We start from the raw sequence: 26488 nt of genomic DNA, 5'->3' as shown, positions 1-26488 counted from the left end.
GTCTCTGTATTTTTTGTTATATTAGAAAAATAAATCCCCATTTGTTTCATCATTCTAAGTAAGTTTTCATTTCTTAGAGCTGAAAGCAATTCTTAGGGATGCAGAGGAGAAAGAATAGAAAGAAAAAAAAAGGACTTAAACAGAAAGTAGAATTAATTACATATCACCTCTAATTCTCATTGATGTATTTAAATGACCTCATAAAAGATGGATTTAGGTTAAGTAGATTAAACATATCTAGCCAAATGCTATTTACAGAAAAATATACATAAAGTAAAATCTCATAGAAAAGTTGAAAAAAGAAATGGAAAGATGCATATCATGCAATTATTATTCAAAATAAAGTTGGCAAAATGGTGGCAGAGTCAGATAAAATGGGACAGAAAAATCAAGGTAGAAAACAATAGCCAAAAAAAAAAAAGAAAGAAAACAATAGCCTTCTGACGTCACCGGTATTGGCCACTTCAATAACACGAAAAAAAGAAGTCTTTTCACAGTGGCAGCACAAAGTCTAAGATTCCAGGAAATAAATATAACCGAATACTCATAGCACCTTATGAGAAAAATGTGAAATACTGTTGAAGTTCATAAAAGAAGACATGAATGAGTAGGCATAGAGCGCATGTTATAAAAATTAATATCAGAAATATTGCATTTGTTCCCAAGTCAATAATGTGACTACCAGGAAAGTTCCATTAAATAACAAAAGCTTATTATAGAATTTTGAGAGCTGAGCCTAAAATCCATATAAAAGAGCTAAGGGCCAAAAAATTTTTGAATAAAAATGATAAAGTAGGAAGAGTATATAAGATGCTGGGATATAGAAAAGTGTGATCTAGTAGGCCAATGAAACCAAACAGATGGCCCAGAAAATATCCTTGTGTATATGGAAACTTTATTTACAACAAAAATTGCCCTGCAGATAAGTAATTTGGAGAAAATTGGCTGCCAGCATGAAAAAAATTACTGCTACCTCATACTGTAAAAAGCAATAAATAGATAACTGTGGATGGTTTAATTATCTAAAATGAAAAGTAACACTTTCAAACTTTCATAAGGAAATAGGGTCTGTTTTCCTAATTAATGGGAAAATACAGAAGAACTGTTAAAACACAAGACCAAAACCATAGTGTAAAAGGCTAATGAATTTGACTATATTAAAATTAATATAAACTGTTCAAAAAATAACACCATAAACAAAACAAAATAATAAAAACAGATATTTGCTATGCATATAAAGGAAGTAGATCAGGATCCAATATGCCTGTGTGTAAACACGCATGTATTATTTTTCTAAAATTCATTAAGAAAATCCAGAATTTGCAGAATTGTGACAAATGGAATTAAATACAATTGATAGAAGAGTAGTACATAAAATGATAGTATAAACATTTTGGAGGCCAACTTGACAATAACAACTAAATTTATAAATTTGTATACAGTTTAAGCCTATGATTCCAATATATCCTAAATATTCTATATCCTAACCAAACTCGTTTATCCATGTGGAAAGAATTTCAAATAAATGTTCACTTTAGCTTTATTTATATTAATGTAGAATTGGAAAACTATATTCATGATGAAATGATGATAAATAAGGGTTTTAAATTCATTAATATTATAATAAAAGTATATAGATGAAGAAAAATATCTTGAGTTACATTATACACCTATTTTTGAGAGCTCCTAGTAAATTAGGAAATGTAGGGCCCTTCCTGAATTTGATAAAGATTTTATATATATATATATTTTATATTTTATAGATTTATATATAAATGACTATTAGTCATAAATGACTATTAGTATATGTTTTTATTTTTTAATGTCATTTTACTTAGAGCAATAAGTTTGATGTGTGTTTGTTCATTTGGGTATTTTTGAGAGAGACAATGTGAAAGATTGCACACACAAGTGAGAGGGTGGGGAGGAAGAGGGAGAGAAAATCTCAAGCATACTGTCCACTGGGTGCAGTGCTCCGGTGTGGGGCTTGATCTCACAACCCTGAGATTATGACCTGAGTGGAGATCAAAAGTCTGGCTGGTGCATGTTGTTTAAGATCAGACTCAAGGATCCAGTATCACTACTAATATTTGACACAGCATTGGTCTTGATTCATCTGTAAGGAGAGAAAATAAATTAAAAGGTACAACAATTGAAAGGGAAAAAAACATTATTTGTGGTCAATTTGAATAATATATGTATATAGAAAACCTGATAGAATCAACAGGTAAACGTTAGAACTAATAATTACTCTAGATCACCAATAAGTAACCATGAATACACGGCAACAATATCACTCATAATACCAAAACAGTCACCATATCAAAATATCTTGGAGCTAGCTTATAAAATAACAAGATATCTACAGAAAAATAAGAGCAACTTTAAGACTCCATTAAAGGGCATTAAAAAAAAATACTTTTGGATGAATGTAGAATCATTCCATGTTTCTTAGTGAAATGACAAAACAGAAATCTAATAGAATTCCAATTAAGTTACCAGCTGAATATTTTTGAGGAACTCAATATCCTTTTTCTAACATTCGTAGAAAGTAACAGAGAACCTCCAACATCCAAGTCAACTTTAGATAAGAGGAGCACAAAAAGCCTTGGTGGTCATTAATGTTACTACTTCCACTTCTCTGACTCCCAGCCTGCTTGGCTCCCTGGTGGGTTTTTGCCTGGTTCTAGCCAATGCGTGGTGGGTGGTTGGATGTGATGTATGCCGTTCCTGAACTGAGCATTAATTGCCTCTGTCAGACTTGAGGAGTTGTCGTCTCTTTCAGGTATGGCAGTCAGCAGAGGGAGACGGCTGCCTATCCCGTCAGCCTAAGATGCTGTGACTTTCAGTTTTAAATCACTGATATTTTGGTGATATTTGATACTGCAACAGAATCTGACCTATCCTGATTGACATAAGGGTGAAGTTACTGTGCAAGGTTTTCAGACACAATGAGAAAAGCACTGGGATTAGGGTTAGGAGTTTGGTATTTGTGCAAGATGAAGGGAACAGTATCCGAGAATACAAAGCATAGACATAAACCCAGGAATATATTGAACTAGAAGTGGCACCACAAATCAATAGGTCTGTTTCACAGATAGACCATTTCTCCTTATAAGAAGAAAATAAAAACAAAAGCAGAAACCCAACAAACCCTTGGATTACGGTCTAACTTAATCTGTAATGATTGTTGTGCTGTGAGCCCCTAGCAAGAAGCAGTTGACATATTCAAATGGAGTAGTCCGAAGAATTTCGTGAAAGGGCCTTGAACAAAGTGGGGAAGGTTAAGGGATCCACCAAGGAAAGGTAGACATTGAAGAATTGGTCACAAGAAAAAGCCACTCCCGCTCCTGAGCCCAGTGAGGGGTGAGGTGGGAGGCTGTGGCCAGAACCCAGCGAGATTGTGGGCAGGAGCTCTAGCCTTTGTAGCAAGGCACTATAGCCTCTGCAAAACAAGCCAGCAAACGAGGTGGGGGCAAAGGCAATAAATAACTCGGCCTCTATCCTCCTGCCCTCAGGCTGCCCGCTGACTCCTCATTGCTAAAACCAAGGTGATATAGTTCAAGGGTTCTTCTTCCCGGGGCAAAACAGGGCAAGACTAATGAAGAGGAGAGAGACATAAAAGAATATCTAGCAAAAGTGGGTTGAGAATAAATAGTCGAGGTGGAATTCTAGTTCATTCTTTTAGCTTGCATGGCAGTTAAGGACAAAGATAAAGTGACAGCTGAAAAAAAAAAAAGGATCAAGGAAGGCTTTTATAGGATCTTCCTAGATGTTACCTTAGCACAAAGTGAAAAACTGAAGAGCCAGTGAAAACTGAAAGGAAGATCACAATGACTGTATGGTAAGGCTGGTAGGATTGATTTAAGAACAAAGAGATGACATAAATAACTTGATGGGCCAACCTAAACATTTGATTCCCATAATCTATTGAGCCTCCTTTAACTCCTCAGGTGCTATCCACAGGTTTATTCAGAGGTTACTAGTTGCCAGGTCACCTTCCACTCCTGTGAGAAGCTGGAAGTTTTTCTACAGTAATTGGGAGATTCACTCTTACACAGACAAACTATATTTCCTCACAGGAGCTCCTGGTTTCCCTGCTATTAAGCAATTACCTGATTTTATTTCCTAAATTCATTACACTAGGATGCTAATATTTCTCTGTATTGGGAGAATATATGGAGACCCACCACTACTCCCCATTGGTGAATTTGCCTACTTTTAGATCAAAGGTCAAGACAACTTGACCCTTTTGATCTACAAGGTAGATGGGAGGTCAAGCCAAGACCTTGTGAACTCAGAAAGCCAGGCTTGAGTTCTTAAACTTGACTCTCCTCTGGAAAAGAGCTTCACCACCTTACTTGCTCCACCCACCTGCTCTCCTACTTCACTCCTCCTGGGATTTATTTTCCTGAGGCTTTTGAGAGTCATTCCAAAACTCCAAACATTTTAAATGTGATGTCCTTTTAAGTTTTCAGTTTTTTCTTCTCTAATAGCAAAAGTTCTTTCCTATTTTTTTTTTTTTTTTTTGGTCTCATACAAGATAATAGGAAGCTTTCAATTAAAATTTTTTATAAAGAGCTCTGGTTATTTTCAGTCACAGTGAAATGAATGCTAAGAAACATGTACCAAAAGGACAAAAAAATGCCAAAAACATTGAAGGAGATCAATCAGAAAAAAATCTATTTTTTCCTCCTAAAATTATGTTCTTTCTGGCTTTGTCTCAGAAAGAAAGGATTTCTTTATGTAACAGAACACAGAGAGAATGTGCAGGCTTGTCCTACTTTCATAGAACTCTTAAATCATGTTAGGCCAGAATGCCTGCTTTTTGTATAAAATATCTCCTTGAATCTGGGTTATTTCAAATAAAGGACTTAATGAAAGCTTACAGAACTCTTCTCCCATGGAAAAAAAAATAATGAAAACATAATAAAATGCTTCCTCTGTCAGCCCCCACGAAGCCCTGAGACATGAAAATGTATTAGGATGTCACTGCATAGCTTTGAATAATAGAGGCTTGGATATATACGTAAACAGAGAATGAAATTCATAAACTGACATAAAAGCATTTATTTTGGGTGACACTATAGGAGAAAAGAAAAATCCCAAAATATCTCAATTCAGTGGCCTCAGCTTAGCTTCGAGAAGAACATGGGCTTTGACTTAGGCCTAATAAATCTCTGTCTTCAGATGTGTGTGGAAATGATAACTATCTTGTGGGTTTGCTGTAGAGATTAGAGATATTTTATAGTTTATTCATTAGGCATCTAATATGTACTAGGTGTCTTTTCTATCTGCTAAAAAGACAAGGGTAAATGAGGCACTTAAAGGCAGTAGAGTGATACACAAAGTGCCTGGAACACAAGAGTTGTTCAATAAATTGAATACATTGTTGTTGACATTCCAGCAAATTGTAACTCCCTACATGTAATGAATCAAGAAGTTTAGTTCATAAATTAAGGCATTGGAAAGGAAATGGGTAAGAATTTATTCCCTCTCCTGACTGTTCTTGTCTTTCCAAGACAGCTTCCCCATAAATCTTGAGTCTCCACAATCCCCAAATCCCTCCGCCCCCCCCACGTGCTCAGAAGCATGCACATGAATTTGGCACACAATCACTATCACATATTAGATTTTGACAGTTTTGGCAATACTCTTGCGCTGCCTTGCTGGAAAATCTAATCTAGCTATGTGACATTTGGCAAATTCATCAATCTAAAATTTACAGTCTTCTTTTAAGTGAAGTTAGTAATATTTCTAGGACTTGTGTAAACACAAGTTTACATTGCATAGTTGGTATTCATCATTCATAATATTATAATATTGTTCTCTTAGCTATGGAATAGTGTATACTTAAACTGTGAGTAGAAATTTGTATTTCTTGAGATATATTTGGTATGAAGATTCATTTTCTTTTCTTGAAAACCAAATCCATTGAATTTCGCTGTAAAAAATTATGTATTTATATCTGATCACAAAGTGTTTTACAAATTGTCTCAGAAATTCTCTTTCTAATTCTTTATTATAGCATGTGTTAGTAGGAAGTGCTAGATCCAAGCATTTGTAGTCCTCTGTGGGATAGAGGTAGAAAAGTCGTCAGGCAGAGCCAGTTGCATGGTGTCATTTCGTTGTCTGAGCAAGCTGATAAATTGAATCAACGTCATGAGATCGTACAGTGAAGGTAATAGGAATAGAATTTAATACACTATAAAATGAAATAAATTAGTTCCATCTTTCCTTCCCCCTTTCAAATATTGCATTACCAGGATAAACCTTCAAAGCCTGTGGTTCTTCACCCCCTCTGTTTAATCCTGCATATAATGAGGTAAGGGGTAAGAACCTTTGTTCTGAAGACATGTTTGTGAGAATTAAGTTTAAAACATATTGATGGCTTGAAAGCAACAATTCACCAGGAAATAACACTCAATGCAAATAAGATTCCTAGACCTGGTGAAAGGTCTAATAGCTTTCCTCACTACTCCAGGACATGGTGTAAGAAAAGAGAAGTGCCAGTTGTAAATAATTATTGAGTGCTACAGTCACAAGTACCACTTTGAACTTTTGGAAGACAGAGATATAATTTCAGCATGGAAGATAAAATTATTATGGATTCTGTATACCTGAAATTATAGACAGAGTGGTGAATAGAACAAATTCTAGTGAGCTTCCTTTCTTTCTTTAACAAGCTCAGCAACGTGGAAAAAGGACTCTTTTTTTTAGACATTTCTATTTTAGGAGCTCCTGGATGTCTCAGTAGTTGAATGTCTGTCTTTGGCTCAGGTCGTGACCTGGGATCGAGTCCCGCATCGGGCTCCCCGCAGGGAACCTGCTTCTCCCTCTGCCTATGTCTCTGCCTCTCTCTCTCTGTCTCTTGTGAATAAATAGAATATTTTAAAAATTTTTTCTGTTTTAAAAGTATTGACTCGTATGAATATCTTGAGATGTTTTGTTATGTTATCTCAATAAATTGAGCAATTGACCTAAGGGTATAGATATGCTTGCTAGGTGTAAACTGTTTCTTCTAGAACTGATTCTGCATTGCATCATTATTGAGACATAAGAAGAATATAAATGCTTACCGAGCAACTGTCATTTCAGGCATTGTGCTAACAATATACCTTTGTATACCAGCATTTAAAAAAAACTCATTCGTAATGCCTGGGTGGCTCAGTGGTTGAACGTCTGCCTTCAGCTCAGGGCATGATCCTGGAGTCCTGGGATCGAGTCCTACCTGGGGCTCCCCACAGGGAGCCTGCTTCTCCCTCTGCCTATGTCTCTGCCTCTCTGTGTGTCTCTCATGAATAAATAAATAAAATCTTTTTTAAAAATAAAAAAAAAACTCATTGTGTAGACTTGAAACTCATAAAATAGAAACAATTGGAAGGAAGAAAATGCAATTAAATGCGAGGGGGAACATACATCACTGTTTTGGCTATTAACAAGTCTGAGGACATTAAGAAGACTTTCTGTAATGGCTGAGTTTAGAAATCCTGAGTAAACAGATAAAATTATTTAGAATAGAAGACGTTTCGTAAAGGGCTAGGACAAAATCATATTTAGACAATATCAGAAAATGCCACACATTTATGATCCCATAAAGCTGAAAGAGGTATTGTAAATAGTTCATAAATAAGCCTATTATATGTCTTCATTTTTCAATATGAGGAGACACAGAACAGAGGTATTTAATGACCTGCCGACTATCCAGATTTCCTGGTTTTAAAATTCTACCTTAATTCCACTTTAAACTTTGCTTCGATTTGGAATGAGTAATAGGAGCTAAATAACCAATTCTGAGGTCATAGACTTTCAGGGCTAAATATACATCTTACCTCACATCAGTTCAGGCTTCCTTAGCCCCTACCAGTGACCTGGGGCATTGGTATGTAGGATTGATTAATGGAAATTTGCAAAGAAACCTAAGTGTTGATGGGAAATGTATTCACCTTATGCTTTCTTTCTTTCTTTTTTTTAAAGATTTATTTATTTATGAGAGAGAGAGAGGCAGAGACACAGGAGGAGGAAGAAGCAGGCTCCCTGATCGCGCCCTGGGCCAAAGGCAGGCGCTAAACTGCTGAGCCACCCAGGGATCCCCTACCTTATGTTTTTTCCCCCCATACAAACTTGCCTTTTACAAAGTGCCATTCTCTCCTTCTTTCCTTTTCCACATTTTATTTCTTTTCAGTTAACTAAACAGTTAAATAAACTAAACAGTGCGTCTAAAGAAACTTTTTGCCTACAATGGTCTCTCTTTGCCAAAAGCTGCTCAGACTGCAATAGATTTCTTAGAATTCTGAGAATGAGTAAACCTTGATTTACACCACGCACAGTCAAGTATTTCAGATGCAAATAATATTAAAAAAAGATTTTCTTAATTCATAGTCACTTTTTACAATTATTTGGAATGTTTAAACGGTCTCCATATAGGTTCTTATACAACTATGAATATTTCAGGAAATATTTATTGCCATTTTGTTGTCTAATATAAATAACCTGCATAATTGAAGTAATAGTGTATATACAGACAATAACTTCTAGCTGTGGTTTTAAAACCCCAGGGTATGGAGTGCCTGGCTGCCTCGGTTGGTAGAGCACGTAACTCTTGATCTCAGGGTCATGAATTTCAAGCCCCATGTTGGATATGGAACCTACCTAATAAAAAATTTTTTTAAATGCCTATCATGTCACGAGTAAGATGCAGAAATATATCCATGAATCAACAACCTACAGTTGCTTGCTGTCTTTTCTGCTTGCTAAGGTCCTGTATGTGGTCAAAGTAAAATAGCAAATCCTATTAAATATATATGTATTATATATTTATCTATCTTGTACTTACTATCGTCAATGAAATGTTTATTTAAGCACATCATTCTCTTCTAAATAGTTTTCTTTCAAGTTGTCAGGGCAGCCTATTTTTCAACTTCTAGAGCTAGCTAGCATCATTTTAATGTTTTCCCTTAAATACTCTTAAAATTTGTTGTAGGAGGGCAGCCTGTGTGGCTCAGCAGTTTAGTGCTGCCTTCGGCCCAGGGCGTGATCCTGGGGACCCAGAATCGAGTCCCACATTGGGCTCCCTGTATGGAGCCTGCTTCTCCCTCTGCCTGTGTCTCTGCCTCTCTCTCTCTCTCTCTCTCTCTCTCTGTCTCTCATGAATAAATAAATAAAACCTTTTTTAAAAAAAATAAAGAATTTCTTGTAGGAGATATGGTTGTTGGTTTTTTCAACTGAACTTTGTTCTTTGTTTTGCTTTGAGGTTTTTTTGGAACTTTGTTCTTAATTTCAAAAGAAATCCAGCATTTGCAGCATTTCCATCTCCAAAAAAACAACATGTTATTTTATCCATTTGTCTGTTTGTTTATTTATGTACTTATTTAGAAATATAGTTAACATAGTGTTATGTTAGTTTCAAGTATACATTGCAATGATTCAATGATTCTATACATTACTTGGGGCTCATCACAATGAGTGTAAAAATCGTATGAGAAAATACAAGGGTTTCATGAGAGACTAGAGCTCTGGACTTAAAATCAGAGGAGCTAGGTTAAAGTTATGCCTGGGCTACTTAGCCATTTCGTGAATTACTTAAAACACCGAAGCCACTGTTTTCCCACTTATAAAACTTCACAACCTTATTTTTTGTTGTGAAATAATAATTGTCCTGTTAATAGCCATGTTTTCTTAAAATGCATATCTCTAAATAGATAAATCAGATGGAAGTATAACCAGACCATGTGTACAAACGTGTGCCTACAGATATGACCTACACTTGTTTTTCAAAGATGAAATATATAATTTATTTTCTGAGGAAAAGAGCACTGCATATCTTAATGGAGAATAAAGTGTCAGAAAATGTGAAAGAAGAAAGCTGTGGAAGATAAAAAGTCAATTTGACAATTGTACTTAAGTTGGAGCACTTTAGCTAAAGATATAGAAGGACACAAACGATTTTGTTTAATAGAATTAAATTATTCAGGGTCTTTGTCAAAAAAAATGATACGACTGAGTTTTTTTTTTTATTTTAATGAAGAGGCTAGATTATGGTGGGAACAAAGGAATAGTTTGACTTCAATAAATATTTTAGCCCTATTAATTTGTAAGAAATCTCACTAAGCTCAAGAAGCAAAATTGAAAATATTAAGAGGTTAAGCAATTATGATTTTCAAAACTATATTTCAGTTTTAAATTTTATTGATTAATTCTCCGCTTAAAGGAAATCAGCATGCTTCCACTTTCTTCCTCTCTCCTCTTGGATTTCATATTCATCTTTCCTTCTCTCCTCCCTCCACTTCTGCCCTCCCTCCCTCCCTTCCTCCCTGTCTCCCTGCCTCCCTGCCTCCCTTCCTTTCTTTCTCTCATTACTAGATCCTCTATTTCCTCTGCCACAGGCTTTTAAATATTTTCAAAAAGGTACTTTTTTCCCTACATTGATGTATTCATTCAGGGGACATATTTTTTCCCCTGGCTCCTTTAAAAATGTTTTCTATATTTTTGAAGACGCTTAAATGGGAGTTATCAGTGTATCAGCTAATCAATATTTCCCAGGAATACAGGATACTCTTTTGATCCACAGATTTACTTTTCTGTTACTTCAGATAAATACCTTTATATTTTAAATACATGTGATTTTCTGGTGTCTTAAAATTTACTTTTCCTAAAAAAAAAAAAAATTTACTTTTCCTGAGCAATCAGTTATATTGGATCCTATTTCTCAGTTTGACATAGCCATCACTTTTTTCTAGTAAAGAAGCTCTCTGTTTTCCTTTCCTTTCTATATTATCCTAAGCCTTCCTCCCTCTATGTCAGTAATATTGATTTCTATCTCATTTGATTTTGTTCCATGGTGTTTCTAATTCATTAAGAGTTTTAAAAAGGGACTATTTGTATTTTAGCACTGTAACCCCATTTTTTATCATCTCATCTTTGAACTATGCTCTCAACATCCCTTTGATGCGGAAGAGCTTGGTTCTTGTCACACAGTCGAAGAATTAATCTCGCCAACACAGAGTGAACAAAGCAATACAAGTTTATTAAGCAGAGATACAGAGAAAGCTCTCAGGAGTGAGAGGGGTCCCCACAGGGTTGCCACTGAAGGCTTGTAGTGTGGGTCTCTTATAGGAAACTGATCAGGGAACTTGGTAACTTTCTTATCAACATCAGGGTGGATATTTAGAACAAACATGGTGGACGTGTAACCTTCCTAATAACAAACAAGGTGATTTTTTGTAAATATCATGAGCACAAACAAGGTGTTCCCTTCTCTCTGATTAATACTCCTCCATAGTGTTTCCTACATCTGGGATTTCTGTGATTATTTAGTGGCCATTAAAGGGGGATACTGCCTAACACTGTGGAGCTGGGGAGCCAGTTTTATTTTTTGTTTTCACTGTTTTGTCTCTGTTTTCTTGGGATGGGTAGGAGCTTGACTTTGGGGCCTTTCCCCTATCTTTCCCTGACTAGTCCCATCTGCCCCTAACTCATTCTTACATCACCTTCATCCCTTCCTCTTCTTTCTTCTTCTTTCTTTTTTTTTCTGTTTTACTATTCAGAGTACCAGATACTATTCAGAATTTTGATTCATTAATTTTATCCACTATTTTTCTCTTCTTTACCTCATTAATTTTAGTGTATATGTCTATTATTTCCTTCTTTACACTTTCTTTTGTTTTACTTTATTCTTTTTCTAACTCTTGGAGTTGGAAGTTTAAATTTCTTATATTAAAAAAAATTTTTTTAAGATTTTATTTATTTGACAGAGAAGGAGAGAGAGCACAAACAGGGAGGTGATAGGCAGAGGGAGAGGGAGCAGCAGACTCCCCACAGATCAGGGAACCCAATGTAGGACTTGATCCCAGGACCCTGAGATCATGACCTGATCTGAAGGCAGACACTTAACTGACTGAGCCACCCAGGTGCCCCTAAAATTCTTTGTAGAACATTAATGCATATGTGGAGTTTTTTAAAATCATTGTTTTAAATTATATAGGTGTGTAAGGCTATTGATTTTCTTCCCAGCATTACTTTAACTCTCACAGATTCTGATACATAGTATTTTCATTATCATCATTTTCAGAACTTCTGTATTTTCTCATTGTATTTCACCATTTGCCCAAGAATTATTTAATTAAAGCCTATTTGTGTGTGATCAATGTTTATAATAGCTTCATTTTATAGAACTTACTGCTATCTTCTTTGTAACAGTATGGGTGACTTTGGGGAATGTTCTGTATGTAATTGAGAAAAAGATCTATTATCAGGGTGTGGTACTTAATTAATATACATGAGATCTGTTTTATTGATTATAATATCTCAATATTCTGTGTCTTTACTTATTTTGGTCTACTTGCCCTAACTTGTATAACAAATATTTTGTAAGTCTTTTACTGTTATTCTCATTAATCTCCAGGAAAGAAATACATCAAAACATGTCCCCAAAATATCACAAAGTTTAATCAAAAGGATTAAATAATTACCATCTCATATTTTCATAGTTTTGCACAAAATGCTTTTATTAATTTAGTGTCTTCTCAAATATGATCAACTATAGTCTGTATTCTATATAATGTTTACATGCATGCACGAGATCAGAATTATTTTTTAAATATACTGAGACATTATTTACCTTTTCACTGTGTTGACATTTACATTGATAATGCAAAAGCAATGATGCAATAAACCGCTGGGGACCTAGCACAAAGCAAGGCATATTACCAGTTACTGTATTTATCTATTTTTAACTGGCATTCACTTATAAGGAAAATGCTGGTTTCACTCAAGACTGTCCTTAATGAGGAAGTTTAAATTATTGTTTTTAAACCTAGACCCTAAGCACATGTCTTTCTACATCACATGACACAATTCTGTGAGATGAAATGGAAATATACATAAAGCACTATGCTGCCTGCCAAATTATGATAGTTGACTTGAGGAAACCTGTCTGTGCCTTTTTTTGAGTCACAAACTGAACTAGCCTTTTTAATAGGAAATGTAATTTTTGCTAAAAAAGAATAACAGTAGACAAATGCTACTTATTCTCAAAAATTAACAAAGTGAGTTTGTCACTTTAAGAAAAACAAGTGATGATAGTTTTCAGTGATAAAATTCAGCTTTTGGGAAGCCTGGTGGCTCAGCAGTTTAGCACCACCTTCGGCTCAGGGCATGATCCTGGAGACCTGGGTTCAAGTCCCATGTTGGGCTCCCTGCATGGAGCCTGCTTCTCCCTCTGCCTATGTCTCTTCCTCTCACTCTCTCTCTGTGTCTCTCATGAATAAATAAATTCAAAAAAATCTTTTAAAAAATTCAACTTTTAATTAAAAATAGAACTTTAGAAAACTTGTATCTGCCTTCCTGAGCTTAGAGGCTTCTCAATATTCAAAGACCTTTCTGATGATATTGGTAGTGATATTAACACATGTGTTTTAAATATTTTATGAAAGGGTCAACAAGACCTGCATAACCCAGTGAACGAGTATTTTCTAAAATGAACAATATGCTGTTACCAAGTCAGGCATGGTTAAAAGAGCCATTCTAAATGCAAGATAAAATAATTCAGGATAGATTGCTGTATTTTAAAGCAATCATTCAAAAAGTCCATTGATATGATTTCAGATTCCATATTTCCTTTAATCTGTAAGAAATTACCTCTTGTCAAATTTTAATAATCTAACATTATCTAACGAGGATATTAAAATACTTCTCCCTTTTCCAACTATTTGTATGAGTTAGACTTTTTTCATATATTTCAACTAAAACAACATATTGAATTGGATTTAATAGAAACAGATATGAGAATCCAGCTATCTTTTATTAAGAAAAACATTAATGAAATTTGGAAAAAATAAGAAATGGCATTCCTCACTATATGTTTTTGTTTTGGAAAATATGGTTATTTTTCATTAAAACATTTACTTATTATTGTTATTTTAGTGGAATCAATAAATATTTTAAATTATCTCAATTTTCATTTTAATTAGAAATGTTAAATTAAAAAAAAAGAAATGTTAAATTTCTAATATTGGTAGCTATAAAACACACAATGGTTCTTTGAGGACCATTCGTTTTTTTAGAGTGTAAAGAGGTCTGAAACCAAGATGTTTGAGAACAAGTGATCTATCTCCAAACTTAAAAATCTTCAGTAGTTTCCTATTGTTCTAAGTATAAAAACCAAATTGTTAACATGATGCCATTTAACAATATGTAATAATCGCAAGAATATACATTTAATTCCTCAGTCTCACGATGTTCCCTCCTGTGCACACACTGTTCCTTCTCTGTAGCATGTTCTTAATCCATTTCAACTAGTTAACTCTTTCTCAATCTTCTGGTTTCAGCTCAAGTAGTTCTTCCTCAGGCTCTCTTGGAGCTATGCTCTTGTATTTCATTACCTTTTTTCTTTTTCTAATTTTGCATTTATGGATGAAAATAATTCATTAAGGCTTTCTTCCCAATAGGTGGAAAGACCATAAAACCAATAAGCATGTGTGTTTTGACTCACCATGATAGCCATTCTTCCTAACAGAGTGCTTATCATAGGGTAGGGTGGGAAATAAAATATTTGTTGGTGATTGAATATATAGATGCATATATGAATTGACAGAGGAAAGGACCAATCATTCAAGAACAGGACCTAACATGAATAGCTTCTTCAGTTATACAAAGATCCAAGATAAACACTTGAAAGAAATACTTTGGATTCCTTTAGGTCACTCATTGTATGTTCCCTGGTGCAATTTCATTACTACACATTCCTTTGGCTACCTCTTTTATAAAGAAGTATGGATATATGTCTTCTTATAGTCTCATCTCTTTCCTTTTTTGCCCTAATAATCTACAGTTAAGTAATACTTATCTACTCGCATTTCCTCCATACCTCCCTGTTCACTAGTTTGTTGTTATACTAACACACTTTGTTGTAAGTGTGTAAGTGTGTAAAGGAGGTCTTACACTCCTTAAGGGCTCGGACTGTACTTTATTCATCTCTGTATCCACAGGATGGAGTAAGGTGTTTAGTACTTGATAAACACTCAACAAATGTATATATGAATGAATTACTGAACTACACATTTAATAGATGGCATTTAATATTCCTTAATATTTTCATTAAATTCTTCCAGTCAAGACTCAGGTAATGGGAGAAATCAAGATTGCACTGAAGAAGGAAATGAAGACAGATGGTGAACAACTAATAGTTGAGATTCTCCAGTGCAGAAATATCACCTACAAATTTAAATCTCCTGACCACTTGCCAGGTATCTAATTTTATGATAATGAGCAGTGTAATATATCTAGGAATTCTGTAGGAATGTGTCTTAAATAATCTGGAAAAGGCAAAGTAATATTTGGGCTGTATGGCAAATGTATCAGAAAAATGGAAAATAAGAATTAATCTCTCTTATATACAACAAGTTGATAATTTACTAGTTTTTACCGAACTTTTCTTAACACCCAAACTGGAGGAATGTATTTACCATACAATAGGAAAACCGAGTTGCTAAGAAAAATGATGTATCTCTGAATCCTTTATGTTGTCTGAAACAAATTGAAGATAGTCTGCTCGCTTTGTGTAAAATATAGAGGAGCTCTCAGTGGACACTTATAATTCTTTGAATAGGAAATTCTATGAGTGATGGACACTTTACAAGCTGAATTCTTGTTTTCAGATTTATATGTAAAAATATATGTGATGAACATCTCTACCCAGAAAAAGGTGATTAAGAAAAAAACGAGAGTGTGCCGACATGATAGAGAGCCTTCATTCAATGAAACGTTTAGATTCAGCCTTAGTCCTGCTGGGCATTCGCTTCAGGTAACTCCATCTTATACTGCTACTGTTTTAAAATTTTTGATCATACAGTATGTATTTTCCATTCAGTTGTTTAATATGTGCATACTGATCCTACAGTATGAGACATTTTACAAGTTAAATAATTCTGAAGGGTATCTCTCCAGTGGCCCTTAGAATTGCACAGCCCAGGGACACCTGGGTGGCTCAGCGGTTTGACGCCTGCCTCCGGCCCAGAGCATGATCCTGGAGTCCCGGGATCGAGTCCCACATTGGGGTCCCTGCATGGAACTCACTTCTCCCTCTGCCTGTGTCTCTGCCTCTCTCTCTCTCTCTCTTTCTCTATCTCTGTCTCTCATGAATATATAAAATCCTAAAAAAAAAAAAAAAAAATTCCACAGACCACCCACCCATCCAATTAGCTACCAGTCCTCTATGTCTACTCAGTTTATTCTGTATAGATTTATTTCCATACACACTGCCACTAATCCTCTTTGAGTCCTCAATTTTATTACTCAGATCATTTTAGCAGTCTACCTGGCCTCCTTGCCATCAGTGTCTTGCCTTCTTAATCCATTCCATCACACAGAGGGCAGAGGTTATCTTTTAAAAACACTGGCTAGAAGGGTGGGAAGATGGGTGAAATAGGTGAAGTTAGTGAGAGTATGCTTAATGTGATGAGCACTGAACAATGTCTAGAATTGCTGAATCATTATGTTGCACACCTGAAACTAATACAACCCCATGTTAAGTATACTCGAATTAAAAGTAGGTAGATAGATGGTAGGTGGATAGATAACAACACTGGTTAGTGGGTTCCATTAAAGCCCTCCAGGGACCCACCAATACCCCGACTCATTCATAGTCCTCTAAGGTGAGCTCAAATTGTATTGATTTAATTTCATCTCCTTGTATCCCTCCCAACACACTCTGTACTCCAGAAACACCACAGTCTTTTCAAATCAGGTTAAGCCTCCAATGTTTTGCTCCTATTTCCCTTCTCCTTCAATATTTTCTTCATCTCTTTCCACCCATCTCACTAGCCCACAGTGTTCCAATGTAAACTCTGCCCTTTACTGATGACCCTAGCTGTAATCCGTCTTGCCTTATTCACATGACATTTTGCTTATCTGATTAGGCTACCAATCCTAATCTGTGCTGTTACAATAATGTATATACTGACCTCTCACTGCTTCTGTATCAGCTGCTTCTCTAGGGCAAGGCCTGGCTTTCATTGCTCTGTGTTCTACAGCCTCATACAATGTTGGCACATAGTGTGTCTTCAGTAGATGGACGGACAAGGAATGAAAGAGGAGAAAGGAGGTGGGAGGAAAGAGATGGAAAAAAATATGGGAAGAGAAACAGCATCTATCATATGGGCACTTAAAGGCCCACACTAAAGACAAATATAAGAGATATTGCAGGGATGCCTGGGTGGCTCAGCAGTTGAGTGCCTTTGGCCCAGAGTGTGATCCTGGAGACCCGGGATTGAGTCCCACATTGGGCTCCCTGCGTGGAGCCTGCCTGCTTCTCCCTCTGCCTGTGTCTCTGCCTCTGTGTGTGTGTGTGTTTCTCATGAATAAATAAATTAATTAAATATTTTTTTTAAAAAAAGAAATATTGCAAAGCTAAAACTGCAGTGAGAGTACTGACAGACATTATGGCAGAAAGAAGTTTTTCAGAAAAGTAAAGGATATCTTCCAATCTGTGAGGACAAATGTGTCACACAGAAATTAAGTAGTTAGAGAGGGGATCTTGAGGGAGAAAGATCACAGGTTTGTTTCAGATGTGATAAATTTGATAAGAAAACAGGCTCTAAGTGAAAATACACAATGCCATATGAAATCTCAAAACTACAGTGCAGAAGAAATAATTGTAACTAGAAATGTAGATTTTGAAGTCAGAAACATAAAAGTAAACTTTTAGCCAATAATGAAGATGAATTCTCTAAAGGAGATTCTGAAAAGAGAAAGAGTGAGAGACAATTGTCAAGGATTAATGGTTAGCAGCACTAATGCTCTCCACCTTCCTTTCAACTCATCTCTAAAAGAGAAAAAAAATCTCTTGAATTTGAGATTCTATGGCATTTCAACTAATATAAGCTCTACATATGACAAGAAATCACTTTGAAAGTGCATACCATAGTAAAATCACCAGTAAATGAAATGTTAAATAAAGTTAATGTTGCATTTTATCTGCCTTGTGAGCTTTTACTCAGCACTCAAATAACTTCATATTTGAGTTAATATTTCATAAACTAGTAGAAACCTTACCTAGGTTTCTGTAAGCACAAACTTAGTCACAATTAGCTGCTAATACGTGTCTTATCTAAAATTCTCATATCCTCCAGGATGTGTCTTTTCCTTTGGGAAATGCTGATGTGACTTAATTAATATTATGCACATCTTTTCAGAACATCTTGAGGATTAGTTTTCAAGTATAGCTGCTACTTCCTCTCACCCTTTCTTGTCTTTGTTATTTCTTTGATGATAAAACATCCTTAAAAATGGTTGAAAAAATATATGCAAGTATATATTTTTGGCTATTTTTTCCAGATTTTACTTTTCTCTAATGGAGGGAAGTTTATGAAAAAGACCTTGATCGGTGAAGCCTGTATCTGGCTTGACAAAGTGGATCTCAGAAAAAGAATAGTCAACTGGCACAAACTTTTGGTCAGTGCTACTCAAACCCATTGAAGAAATGTGTCTGCTCAGGGCATAAAAACAGCTCTAAATAATTGCAAATCAAGACTCTGGTTGGATACTATTCTACAATGATCTTATGGGTAGACATGGGAGGAGGATCAATAGGCAGAAACATACTGCAAGCTTTGTGAATGTTTTGTTGTGGAATACAGAAAAAAGACTCAAGCGAAAAAGTTCTTCTATTGGAGACCAAAAGGAGGAGCTTCGAGTCCTTGGATTGCTGCAAGAAAAACAGTGAGAGCTATTTTGATTATTTAATGCACACATCTGTGAGCAGAGTTAAACTATAGTGAAAGGCAGCTGCTCGAATATTAATATGGTTTCTAATGCAAGACAAAGTTAATCATTTATGCAAAAGAACTTGGTGGAAAGAAAAGAACTGATGTAACAAATCTCAGTTTTCAGAAGTCTAAAAATCCTTCTTCTTCATCTTATTTTCTCAGCCAACTCACTGTTTTTAGATTCTGACACAGGATACAATGAGAGTATGTGTTCAAGCCTAGACATGAGGTGGTTGAGTTCAGAGGGAAAGGGTACTGGAGATGGAGAAATGATGGCTTTTAGATTTTCCCTCTGCCTAAACGTTATAAGAGTGAACAATGCCAACTTTGGAATTCACGTTGTGAAAGCACATTTGTCATTTGTATAATTTGAAATGATGTAGAGTGAAGATAATACTGAGTAGAAATGGAATTACATTTATCTAGAAATGAAGCCATGATTGGCTAACAAAGAATGTTGCCCCACAAAACTATTGGAATCTTGGCTGAAAATATCAAACTCTCCTTAACTTACCATTAAGCCAATACATTTTCAACAAACATACTGAAGAACATAGATTAAAATGGAAAGTTCTAAGATGCACGATAAGTTGTTCTTTGTGGAATTGCAAATATATGTTATTCCACATATTTCTTTCCTCTTGGGTGAAGTGTTGAAAGAGAGAAAATTTATCCTCGGGCACACAGATCATAGGAATCTGTGACATGGATAAATTAACTTGGCGTCATTTGCTTCTCTTCCATAATACTTTTTTTTTCCTTTACTGCATCAACCAATTATATAATGAAAACCCTGACACCAAACTCAAGTTCTTTAGAGTGCTCTATTTGCCTCTGTTAGTGACAATATTGCAGTGATCCAGTTCATCAATATGAGGAAAATAAGTGAAAAGTCAACATTATATTGAGAATGATATATAATGAGCTATTTTATTAATACAGAATAAAAAGACCAATATCTAAGTCATGAAAATGAGACATCCTCTTCTTCATCAAGCAACAGTAAAGACAAAGGAAGTAACATGGAGTTGTAAGAAATGCAGTCAGCTGGTATGAAAAGCCTGGCTTCTGTCTTGGTCCTGCCACTGACTAATTGTGTCACTGAAAGTCACTCTTCCCCAGTGTTCTTATTTGTAGGATGAAAATAATTATGTATTCCTGGCCTTCCCAGTGGAATGTTGGGATGATCAAGCCAAGTGAACTGTGAGGGAAAAAAGAAAGCACATCTCCAGATATAGTTTTATACATAAAGTGAGGAATAATTATTATGCAGCTTTTTATTTCTCAAATTTTATATGCAAAGACATCCTCCATGTTGATGGTAAGCATTGACTTGGATAAAAGTAGTGTATTAGCTTCAAAACTAATTTTTTCTTTAAAATGCAAACGTGTTGAACCTGAGAAAAGGTGAAGAATTAAATCAAAATGATTTGCAGATTGGGGTATGATAAATGAAATGAATCATACCAATCTTATATTATTCCCATATCCTACCCCAAAATAAACTGCTTCTGAGTTTAAGCTGCCTCTTTATTCAAAGGTAAGATTTTAGTGGGTTTAGACAAATCATCTCAATATGTTACTTGGATATTGAATTTTCTCATTTTTCAAGAAAACATACTTTAAATTTGAGAGAAATTGATTAAATGTAACACATGAAAAATAAAACAATTTCTAATAAATTCCAGGCTATATATCTTTATTACATTCATAAAAAAATACAAATTCACTCTTCCCCAATCCAAGGAAGAAAACACTTTTCTTCCCTCTGTGTTTTTAATCTGTCCTGCCTGACAATGCAGTGTCATTTACCACTGATACCGCTCTAAAATGAGCATGCAGGGAGGGTATCGCTGAAGATTTGATACTGCTAGGATTTTATTTTTAGAGACAACTAGATCTGCTGATGGTTGCTATGGATATTTCCAGCAGAAGTTAGCACTTTAGGGAGTTTGTAATCATCACTCATAGTTGGGGAAGGGAAGGATTCAGGAAGATCTCTTTCCAACATAAAAAGGTTCTGCTATCTGCCCTTAAAAGGAAAGTGGCTCACCTTAGGCCTCTTCTGCAACCACTTACATCCAGAGGTTGTATGACCAGTAAGCTTTACTTCATTCCAGTTGCCGTTTCTTTTAGAATAACACAAATGAGGTGCCACCAAAACAAAGATCATCCCTTGGTAGCTATTTGATCTGAAGGGGTAGGAGTCTTTCCATTATAGGTGCCCCTTTGTTCCAAGGAACTAGTGATGGGGCCAGGTCAATCAAGAGAGCTAATGACAGGGCTTCTTTTCGTGCACCAGCATCCCCCTTCAGAGAGCATAAGATCCTGCCAAAGTGTGCCAAGTTTGCAGCTGACCAGAATCCTAAATTGTACTGGAATTATTCTATGCAACACTGATCCTTGAACAAATGCATTTCTTCTGAATGATGTCGATTACCCTTCTTACAACAAAACCGTTTCTTTTTTAATTGCAAATAGGGCTCTTGGCGTTTTTTACTTTTTTGTATATATCACAACACATAATTTTACTTTTTATTTTATTTTATTTTTTGGAATCAGTTTTTTTTTTAATCCTACTGATGACAAAGTTTGTAATCTCTAATATGTGACCAGTTCAACTGCAACACCTATTATCTTGAAAAGCATCTTAATTTTTCCCACAACTTCATTGAGTCATCAGAGACTGGAGTTGCTTCTTGGTTTCAAATCTGGTTCTAAGGAAACTTTTAGCTGTAGAAACAAAAGCACAGAGTGAATTTTTACAAAAGACGGGGATTTATAGAATGGTCATTACAGACATAGATAATAGTATACACAAGAAGTTGGTGTTTCCCCTGTTTTTACTTATGATTAAGAACATTTTTGGTGACTCTGTACTCTTTATTTACCATTTCTGTTTAAAAAAACAGTATCCAAGACTAAGCACCAGTAATGGTCTTTGTTCCTTAATGTGCCCATACTGTAATTAATCATACAAATCAATGCATATTTTCAGCATATCAGTGGAATTAGTTTTGTGGATCACACACATTAAAATAGTCATACTGTGGGAATATTATAGCTGGTAACCAGCTGATATTGATTCTTACTATAGGAATGGTTGTGATGGTAGTGGTGATAGTGGTAGTGACACTAGGTCGGTGGTCATGTGAAGTAAAATAAAATTATATACCCTCTTGTGCCCAATTTATTAGAAATTATTTGATCGATGTTTCATTTCATTAAGATATCATAAAGATGTTTATAGTATTTTTTTACTTTATTATTTAAATCATAACTAACAATATTTTTAAAAACTTATTTTCATTGCTAATAATGTCTAATATTCCAAAAGCAGCCAACTACAGCTATATATATGTTTATAACTCTACATGTGACAGAGTGAGTTTCCGTCTTTTTGAGCTTGAGATGGAAGTGAAAGAAAGCTCGATGAATAATTATGAGCCGTCTCTTTAATAATTACTTGCCTTGATGTAATACAAAAATGAATGAGTGAAATAGATATTCTCATTGAATATGACACATTGATGTTTTCTGTATGTTCCATGTTGTTGTCATTATTAAATATACCCATTAAGTCAAAATCATTTAATCAAATGATTCCTTATCTGATATGTAGATTGAAAGCATTTTCTTAAATGGTTACCCTGTACATAACTATACATTTGGTAAAATAGACAAAGTTGAAATATTAATTTCATTTGGCATTCAGCATGTGAATCTGATTATCGTCTGATTGTGTCTGTATATTTGTTGGTGATGTGCTCAGGTGCTCCCACTACTACTTAATGTGTGTGCTAATATCTTAACAAAAACACATCTGATATTAATGGAAGAAAAACCTCTTGTCTGAAAAAGTAAAAATCTAATAAAATTGATTTCAAAATAAAAAATAAAGTACTTGGAGATATGTCTTGTTTCTAACTACATGTTGCATGCCTTGTTGGTGATTTGCTAATGTTTTCTTTTCTGTTCTACCCAAATCTCTCTGGAAAAATCTAATGAACAAATACAAATTCTTGGGCTAAAGGTTGTATAAATTGAACTGAAATACATGAAATTGTACTAAAAATGCTTGTAAATCTGTCTTGAGTTTTACTCTATGTAAAAATATGTCTTGGTTTTGTGATTGTATACAAGATGTATCTTGATAACTTATGCAGATTGTGCTGTATAAAAAGGCTGTTGCCTCAGCCTTACTAATAAATACTGAAAATGTCAAGTTTGACTTCTTGTGTTTACCAACTTGATAAATTGATACTTCATTATAGAAATAGAACTTCTCAAAACATCTTCTCTAAACATTGTATCGTAAATACGTATTCATTCACCCAGTTTAAAAAACAAATTTTAAGCCCAGCACAGATACAGAAAACAGAATTAAGTTAATTTATTGTTTAATAAATTATTATATGTCAGACACTCTTGTAACCACCCCCCCAGGTCAAGAAATTAAACTTTGCCAGTCATCTCATAAGACCTCCATTTCACCCCTCCTTCTCCCAACACCCTCCCAAACCCTAAATGTAACTACCACCCTGAATATATATATAAACGATAGTTATTTCCTGGGTTATCATCACTGACATCTACCTGCCTTAGTCAACAAATACTTGAGTGATTTTGCTGTGTTTTTTTTTTTTTTTTTTTTGCTGTGTTATTTTTAAAATGTTTTCTCTTTCCTAAACTACATATTCTGCCCCAGCCCTTCTTTTTTCAGTGACTCTTACTTTTTGAAGAAACCTGGTCTTTCCACTAAATCAGGTCTTTGCTGATTGCTTATTTACAGTGTAGTTAACAAGTTCCTCTCTCTCTGTATTGCCTGTGACTTGGTCTTTCGCTCTAAGATTTGACATGATTCTGGTTCCAGCTCAAAAGCTGGCATTATATTCTTCTATTGGGACATATATAATGACTGTCTTCCATTTTGTCCTGTTTACAGCCACTGGTGCTCAATGGGTAGTATAGATCTATTAATTAATGAAATATTACAGAATGGTAATATTCTAATTCAATCATCATTTATTCTTGGAATACCTTTTAAAAGATAAACTTCTCTCAACCAGTATTCGATTACCCAGTAGTATAGTTTGTATAGGAAAGTTAGGTAAAAGGCGTAAAAGGTTGGACAATTTTCCTTTACTTACCGTTTTTCAAAATAGGAAATGGTTCCCTATCATCCTCCAAAGATGACTAATAATCTTTTGTTTTTATTTTTATTATCACTGGTAACGACTCAAGGATGAAAACAAATTTGGTAGTTTTTTTTTTGTCTTTTTTTTATTTTTGTTTCAAGTTTTTATTGAAATTCTAGAATTTTGGTTAGTTAACATATAGTATAATATTGGTTTCAGAAGTAGAATTTAGTGATTCAAAATTTGATATGTTTTAATTCATTGAAACCATTATTAATGGTCAAATTTACCTTTCTTAATGTGTTGGGGACATCCTTGAGTGAACTTACGTGTTTCTTATATTCTTTGATAACTTCCTCTCTATGGTAAGGAAGTTATATATCATTTCCTTAACTTCAAAACAATATAGGAGATTTATTTAACTTGAATTCTTATTTTCCTATTTATCTCTATAAAAATAACCAAATTTAGGAATGCATTAACACTGATTGATCAACTTTTATCTGATATGCTATTGCTTCTTGGCTAAGAGCAAGTGTAGTATCAAGTGTAGTATCTAATATGGTAAACTTTTAAGAGCATTCTTATCCATAAAGAAATAGATAAGAAAAGTCAATGGTATCTTGAACTATTTTTTGAAGATAATGCCAGATCTAAAAGGTTGTAATTAGATGATGACTAATGATTTCTCTGTTTATTATCTAGGCATTTAAGAGCTGAAAAATCCCCACATCTATAGTTTATAGCTTCCATAGGAAATTGAGCCAAAATAGTTTTCTATAAAAAAGTAATAATAAAATTATGATGGCAAAATGTTGAAATCTTTTCTCTCTGTTTAAATGACAATTCCAATAAAGTAAGTTTATTTTTAAAATTTTATTTTTTATTTTATATCACATTTTTATTTTATTATTTGTAAAAATTAAGATTATTTCCATGGATTATGCAATAAAAAAATGACCTTCCAACAATTTGATCCTTTGAAAAAAAGTTCAACAAAATTAACAAACGTAGCAATCAAAGGAGAAAGATGTCCAAGTTACCGTTATCAGGAAGGAAAAATTAATATATACACCAAGATCCAAAGATCTGATAATGTATGAAAATGAAAATGATAAGAATCATGACCAAGCTGAATTATCCCAGTTACATAAGATTGTTTCAATGTCAGAAAATGAATTAATGAAATCTAGTACATTTGTACTAAGGTACAAAAATCATAAGATTCTGGGTAATATTTGATAAAGTTAAAAATCCATTCATAATAAGAAGCTTTATAGCAGACTTGGAATGGAAGAGTACTTTTTAAATCTGCTGAATATTATTCACCAAAAACAAACAAATAAACAAATCTTGCTGTTAAAAGGACAGAAGGCTCTTCCTTTGAGATCGGAAATAAAGCAAATATAGTCACCATTCTCTTCAACACCTTTACCAGAGTTTCTAGCCATTGTGTCAAAGCAAGAGAAGAAAAATACAAGTAAAGGAGTAAGAAATGGGAAAGAAGAAAATAACTATAATTATTTGTAAATTATACATCTTTGTGTGCAGAAAATACAAAAAAATTAACAATTTGTTTTCAAATATGTAAGAGAATTTGCCAAGTTTACTAACTATAAAAACTTCACAGAAATAAATTTCTTCTCTTTGAACAAGAAATCACCAGAAAATGAAAATTTCAAGAAATGAGTTTTACTGGTATCAAAAGTATCAAATCCCTAAGAACAAATTAACAAAGAAATTCAAGACTTCTACAAATAAAATAATAAAAAATTTTAAAGATACTAAATAAGAGCTGAATATAACATTCATTGATTGAAAAACTGAATATAGTAATGATAGGCAGTTCTTCCCAAAACACAAATCCATGGAGTCAATGCAATTAAGTTTTTTAAATGTGTAAGGGATTTGATAAACTGATTATAAAATATATGTTGAAGTAACATAGGGCCAAGGAAGAGCTCACTGAAAAAGCAAGAACTAGATACAAGAATATTTTTAACAGATACTAAGACTTATTATAAAGGTATAAAAATTAAGAATATAGGGCTGTTGCAGTTTAAATTGAATGATGGAACAAAATGGTCTATAAATGATCACTATATATAGAATAGAGGAGATAAAGCAGGTCTGCAAAAAAACCATGAACTTGCAATAAATAGTAAGAGTCAATGGAGCCACTTGGAAAAAATAAAAATAAATGATTTTAGACCCTGTCTCTCACAATTTGCAAATATAGAAATCTATGCAAATTAAAGACTTAAATGTGAAAGACAAATCTATAAAAAATATGGAGGGTAATATAGGAAAATAACTTCATAAACTTGAGAGGAAAAGATTTCTTAAACAAGGCACACTATTCAGAAGGAAAATAAGGTAAATACTACTACGTATAAATAAAGACTTCTGTTCCTCAGATACCATAAAGAAATGAATAAGAACAGTCAAAAAATTAGAAAAGATATCTGATATAAAAAAACAGAAAAAGGCTAGTGTCAAAAATATGTAACACAAATCCGAAGTAAAAGAAAAGCAGCAAAATAGAAATACAGGAAAAACACTTCAACAGATACTTGAAGTGAGAAG

The 26488-nt window shown here is 34.2% G+C and overlaps 1 protein-coding gene and 1 long non-coding RNA gene across 3 annotated transcripts in view; one reads left to right on the top strand and one right to left on the bottom strand.

The window, feature by feature from the left end:
* Positions 1-22989, top strand: part of PCLO (piccolo presynaptic cytomatrix protein) — a 389747-nt gene extending 366758 nt beyond the window's left edge. The window contains exons 24-26 of the mRNA XM_038562845.1: positions 15111-15245; positions 15657-15802; positions 18334-22989. Of these exons, the coding sequence (XP_038418773.1) occupies positions 15111-15245; positions 15657-15802; positions 18334-18474 (422 nt within the window). The 3' untranslated portion in view covers positions 18475-22989. The remainder of the gene's footprint in view (positions 1-15110; positions 15246-15656; positions 15803-18333) is intronic.
* The window catches only part of LOC119864188, a 27384-nt gene continuing 21990 nt past the window's right edge, over positions 21095-26488 (bottom strand). For both annotated transcript variants that reach the window (XR_005373233.1, XR_005373232.1), the window contains exon 4: positions 21095-21497. This is a non-coding gene — a long non-coding RNA (uncharacterized LOC119864188). The remainder of the gene's footprint in view (positions 21498-26488) is intronic.

The sequence above is a fragment of the Canis lupus genome, chromosome 18 (genome assembly GCF_011100685.1).
Source record: "Canis lupus familiaris isolate Mischka breed German Shepherd chromosome 18, alternate assembly UU_Cfam_GSD_1.0, whole genome shotgun sequence".
Taxonomy (NCBI): Eukaryota; Metazoa; Chordata; class Mammalia; order Carnivora; family Canidae; genus Canis; species Canis lupus.
This window is presented reverse-complemented; position numbering and strand designations above follow the sequence as displayed.